Source organism: Rhinopithecus bieti, unplaced genomic scaffold (assembly GCF_001698545.2).
Source record: "Rhinopithecus bieti isolate Rb0 unplaced genomic scaffold, ASM169854v2 scaffold_30015, whole genome shotgun sequence".
In the NCBI taxonomy this organism is placed as follows: domain Eukaryota; kingdom Metazoa; phylum Chordata; class Mammalia; order Primates; family Cercopithecidae; genus Rhinopithecus; species Rhinopithecus bieti.
Window position 1 is genome coordinate 569,369 of NW_016812995.1, and position 6,000 is coordinate 575,368.

At 44.3% G+C, this 6,000-nt stretch overlaps 1 protein-coding gene across 4 annotated transcripts in view; it reads left to right on the plus strand.

Annotated features, from left to right (window-relative positions):
- XYLB (xylulokinase) overlaps nt 1–5,600 on the plus strand; it is a 67,934-nt gene extending 62,334 nt beyond the window's left edge. For 3 of the 4 annotated variants that reach the window (XM_017847417.1, XM_017847414.1, XM_017847416.1), the window contains one exon: nt 3,955–4,347. In XM_017847417.1, the coding sequence (XP_017702906.1) occupies nt 3,955–4,032 (78 nt within the window). In that variant the 3' untranslated portion in view covers nt 4,033–4,347. Of the gene's footprint in view, nt 1–3,954 lie in introns of all 4 variants that reach the window. The other variant, XM_017847413.1, reaches the window with a different exon arrangement.
- The last annotated feature ends 400 nt before the right edge of the window (nt 5,601–6,000 follow it).

Consider the following 6,000-nt stretch of genomic DNA (forward strand, 5'->3'; position numbering starts at 1 on the left):
ACATAATGTGAGCCACGTATGTCATTTAAAATATTCTGGTTGCCTCATTTTAAAAGTAAAAATAAAAAGAAATGATTAAAATTAATTTTAATAATACATTTTATTTAATCCACTATATCTGAAGTATTGTCATGTCAACATATAATAAATAGAAAAGTTACTAATGTGGGGCTGGACGCAGTGGCTCGCACCTGTAATCCCAGCACTTCGGGAGGCCGAGGTGGGCAGATTGCTTGAGCCCAGGAGTTCAAGAGCAGCCTGGGCAGCATGGCAAAAAACCCGTCTCTACAAAAAATAAAAAAATTAGCTGGGTGTGGTGGTGCATGCCTGTAATCCCAGCTACTCTGGAGGCTGAGGTGGTAGCATCACTTGAGCCCAGGAGGTAGAGGTTGCGGTAAGCCAAGATCACACCACTGCACTCCAGCCTGGGCAAGAGAGACCCTGTCTCAAAAAAAAAAAAAAGTTACTAATATGATATTTTACATTTCCTTTTTTGCATGAAGCTTTTGAAATTTGGTGTGCATTTAATACTTACAGTTCTGGGCATGCTTCAAGTATGCAAAGGTATACATGGCTTGTGGCTACTGTACTGGATAGTGGAGCTCTGGATGTGCTCCACATGGTAGGAGGATGGCTGTAGCTGCCCCAAACATCATGTCTTCACAGCTGTGTTCAAAGGCAGGGATCATAGGGTGACATTGGGCAGACAGCCTCTCCTCACACACCTCTTGCTCATCAGGGAGAAAAATACTGGCCTATCCCTCCCCTACCCCACACATCCCCAACAGGCTACCACTTGGTCATAGATGGTCAATTCTGATTGTAGGAAAGGCTAGTAGGGTAGGGTCTGGCTCTTTCATTCTATCTAGAAGGAGGCCAGCAAGGAGGAAGGTAATTGGGGAAAGTTTTAGGGCAGCACAGCAGCATCTGCCTCATGTAGAGTATGGAGTGGCAGATCCTCGGAACTGTATCCCCTGAGCTGATGAGAGAGCCTCATCACTCTCCCTGGCCTGCCCATGGCCGAAATCACTGACAACTCATGGAACCCTTTACCGTTGGATCCAAATCCTCAAAAGCCCTCCCAACAGCGGGTTGCAAGCAGTGACAGTCTATGTGATTGTCAGCATATGCGACTTATATGCAGACTGCATTTGTGGACTAGAGTTAAACTCCTTGAGAGCAGGGCCACATCCTTCATTCTTTCTGTGGCACCTACAGCACTGCTTGTGCTCAAGCGGAAACTCAAAGCAGTAAGAATGTTTTCTCCCTTGGCTCAGCTGAACGTTGCAGTTTTCTCCATGGGGAGAAGTCAAAACCCCTTACCTTTGTTCTCTGACTTCTTAATGTCCAGTACAGGCTAGGACAACCTTAGGCTCCTCGCCTGTGGGCCTCCTTATAAAGGGTCACCTGGTATCTTTTTGCTTTATTTTACTCATGGGGTCTATTCCCAAGTACATAGTTCACAAACACATAGTTCACAGGGTAGAACCAGAACATCAGCTGTGTCACCCTCATTTGGAAGAGCAAAGAAATTTATCCCCCTAAGTCCTTCTAGGCAGCACAGACTCATCGTGGACTTAGAAGCCAGCAGGCTCCCTCTCTCTGGCTCTGACACCCCGTGTAACTGTCCCTGAGCCTTCTCAGACAGAGCTGCTGCAGCTGCACCACGAGTAGGCCCCAGTCGCATAATGAGTTGTTAAAATGCTTGACTTCCAGCTGGGCGTGGTGACTCACGCCTGTAATCCCAGCACTTTCAGAGGCTGAGGCGGATGGATCACCTGAGGTCAGGAGTTACAGACCAGCCTGGCCAACATGGTGAAAACCTGTCTCTACTAAAAAAGAAAAAAACACAAAAATTAGCCGGGTGTGGTGGTGCACACCTGTAGTCCCAGCTACTCGAGAGGTTGAGGCATGAGAATCACTTGAAACTAGGAGGTAGAAGCTGCAGTGAATCAAGATTGCACCACTGCACCTCCAACCTGGGTAACAGGGCGAGACCCTGTCTCAAGAAATAAAAAAACACAACTTAACTTTGGAGCAAATTAAACCAAATTAAGAAGGAATGGGGTTGGCATGAGCTCCTGCTTATGTTTACTTGCGAGTCCCAGGAAAATCCAGGTCCTTGGTCTTCAGTGTTGTTTGTCTGTGAGACAGCGTGTGCTCGCCTGAAGTGCATCTGCATTTCTCAGGTAAGACGGACAGCCACAGGGAAAACTGCTTAGGGGGTTAAAAGAAGGGTAAGAATGGGCTTGTGCTTCTTTTTGGTCTTTTTTCTCTGTTGGGCTTTTTGTTTGTTTTGGCTTATAAGGAAGCACACTGTATATATAATTTTGTAGCTTCTTTAAAATTTCTACATTTCAACATAAATATTTCATTCTTAAAATGTATATGCATACCATTTTAATGACTGTATAATATTCTGTCTGGGTCGACCAGGCACGATGGCTCATACCTATAGTCCCAGCACTATGGGAGGCTGAGACAGGAGGATCACTTGAGGCCAGGAGTTGGAGACCAGCCTCATCGCTACAAAAAAAAAAAAAAGTCTGGCAAATTTTTCGCCAGAACCACAGTTTACTTGAGCATTTTCCATGCCTTAGCACAGTCGCTTTTAGTTTTTCAATTATAATTAACTCTTCTTAGATAAAGGATTAAAAAAACAACAACAATAACATTCCTATTCTACATGCGAATTTAACCTTTGGTTAACTTTCTAGCTCTGTTTTCCTTGAGATCTCATAAAAGTGGAATATCAACAGTTTTACTAGGCAACATTGCTTTTGTAAAAATGGCCTCTCCTTGGGAAACTGCATCTGAACCGAGAAAACTATAACTACCTGGTGAGAAGTCTTCCTCAGGGCCTCCTTGAGTACAGTGACTCCTCCTAGACATGCCTCCTACCTACTAAGCTGTTACAGGAGATACGTTTGTAGGGCATATGAGGTTTTGAAGCCAGGGTCATTCTTTCATCTGTATGATGTGGATCTCAACTCTTTTTTTTTTTTTTTTTTTTTTTTTTTTTGAGACGGAGTCTTACTCTGTCACCCAGTCTGGAGTGCGGTGGTGCGACCTCAGCTCACTGAAACCTCATCCTCCTGGGTTCAAGTGATTCTACTGCCTCAGCCTCTTGAGTAGCTGGGATTACAGGTGCCTGCCACCACACCCAGCTAATTTTTGTATTTTTAGTAGAGACGGGGTTTCACCAGGTTGGTCAGGCTGGTCTTGAACTCCTGACCTCAAGTGATCCACCCGCCTTGGCCTCCCAAAGTGCTGGGATTACAGGCATGAGCCACCGCACACGGTCAGATCTCAACTCTTTCTGCCTGGGCTGTAACCTGGTTGGGAGGCAAAGAGACCTTCTTCTGGACAACTGTGTGAACTGCTCTATTGACTGCTACATGGTCTTCCATTGAGAGGAGCACCTGCCGCCACTGTGTTTCTCCAGGCTGTCTTCCCTTGGCTCATGGTGGTCTTATATGTCTGAATGTTCAGTGGTATCAAAGAAGACCCTTGGCGGACTTGGCATCCTACATTTAGGATTATTTCCTTAGGAGAGCTTCACCAAAGTAGCATAACTGGGTCCCACACTATGGGCTCCTTAATACAGATATAAAGTCAAGTCTATTTCCCAAAGAGTTGTATCACCAACTTTCACCAGCTGTGCAATGAGGCGGCCATTTCTAGGTACTCTCACCAGAATTTTTAAAAAACTTTTGTAGATTTGATCATAAAATTAGTTTCTTGTCATAATTTATAGTTTAAAATATCTTAAACTACAGATTTGAGAACTCCTAGCATTTCCTCTTTTGTGAATTGATGCTTTCTTTCTTTTGCCCAGCAAAAAAGTTAAATTGCAAGTAAACAGAATTTAAAACTTTTAAATTGCACAGTGCAACCAGATGTAAGAGGCATTTCCCCTCTCCCTGTTCTAAACTGCTTTTTCTGCTCTTCTAGGTCTACGAGGCCCTCCTCCCCCAGTACGCCAAACTCGAGCAGAGAATCTTGTCTCAGACCTGGGGGCCTCTGGAGTGAACAGGCATCCCTGTTGCCCCTGCCTGCCCACATTTACTGACCCCACTTGGAGACATGGCCCCGGACAGCAGGGATCCGCTTCCCTGTTCTGAACAGCTCTTCCTGCCCCTGCTGACTCCTTGGAGTGTCCAGGACCATTTTAAAGCCATCCTCAGCACATCTGCCTGAAGATAGATAGGCACTCGTGTCCTTGTGCCCATGTGCCCGTGTGCCCCAGGGCAGGAAAACATCTCTCTTTTCCTGTCTTTTATCCCAGGAAGCAGGACAACACCAAGACTAGGATATGTCCGATAAAAACTATGACTTTTCCCCTTGTAGAGGCAGAATTAAAGCTAATCTAGGGACTCAAATCAGCAGAATGGGGGAGACAAAGCCCTGTCTCACCCCCTAACCTCATCCTATCTCTTTCTCCAACCCTGACTCTCTGCCCTGTCCTCCCCAAACCATGACCCACAGCCGCTCCCACCCCATATCTTGATCCTACCATCCATCCTCTCCCCCAATCCAAACCCCACAGCCTCTTCTCTCGCACACCCTGCCCTCCTTGTTTCAGCTGTCTGAGGTGCCTCCCAGAGCCTCTCTTATTTGCCCCATGCTCACCCTCTCCATGCTGTCCCCATTCTCTCCTTTCACCATCTGTTCTCTCCCCCTCCTTTATGTCCTCCCTCCCCAACTCACCTGGCATAATTCACAACCTCCCGCCCAAATGGTGGGCCTGGTGGACATGCTTCCTGTGCCCACCTTTTAGCTGTGCCCACAGATCACTGAGAGGGACCATCTCCCAAGTGGCACAGTTTAGAACGTCTCTCCCTTTTTCTCCCTCATTCCCTCTCTCTTCTTGCAGTCCACTTGTTGAAGAAGTTGTGTCATTTCTCTGGAAGAATTTCCCAAATTCTGGATTTCTTTTTTATTTTGGAGTATTTCATCAGCTGAAAAGTTGTGATTCTCACTTTGAGTTTTCTTCCTATATTTGTATAGTGAGTTCCTTTTTCCTTCTTCTTTATCCCTCCTGTTTTACTTTATACCTCTCTATTCCTTGCTCAAATTATTGCAAAAGCCTCCACAGAAAGTCCTCTGTGATCTGACTCCTGCAGACTCTTCCAGACTTTTCTTCTGCCCCAGGTCTTTACTGAGCTCAAGACTCCAGCTAAATCAAAATACTCATGTTCTCACCCAGAGTGACAAAATCCTGCAGATAGGTTTAAGACCTGGTGGATCAGAGCAGTAGCTAGTGGGAAGTTAAAAGGAAGGGGCTTAGAAAATGAATGGGATCAAAGGCATCACTTCTGATGGAGATGAAGCCATCTTGAAAGGGAGTGGTGTTTTTTGGAGGCATGGTGAATGAAAGGGGGCAAAGGAAGCAAGAGGTTAAAGATAACGGCCCATTAGATATGACAGCAAGGCCAAGATTCCGAAGAAGACAGACAACTCCCCCTAGACATTACTTTTAAAGACATTTTACATTATTGGCCGGCAGAAAAAGGCTGTCTTGGACCATGAAACAGTAAACTGTAACAAAACACTTCAACATGAATTTGAAAATAAATTAAATAATTGTGGATATAAAAGGACACCAGAGATCAGAAATTTAAAACCTCAGAATAAAAATGAAAAAGCTACAAGCATATATGAGAAGAGAACTGACTGAGCTTGGGAAATAATTTGAACAAAAAGATAAGTCATCACAGATATGAATACTAAATTATACTATATCTTAATGAAAATAGATATGGTCACAAGTACATTAAGGCACGTAGAAGGTAGGAGTAAGAAAAGCTAAGAGAAGCAAAACAAAGCAATATTAAAGGAAGAGCTAAAAAGACCCAGAAATAAAATGATAGATAAAGAAGATTGGCAAAGAAAAGATGATACAGGTAAAATTGGAACTCATGAAGACAAAAGATAAAGCAGTGGAATAGAGTTAATGTTTAAAATTCAAATATTAAAACTCAAACCCAAAATAACTTT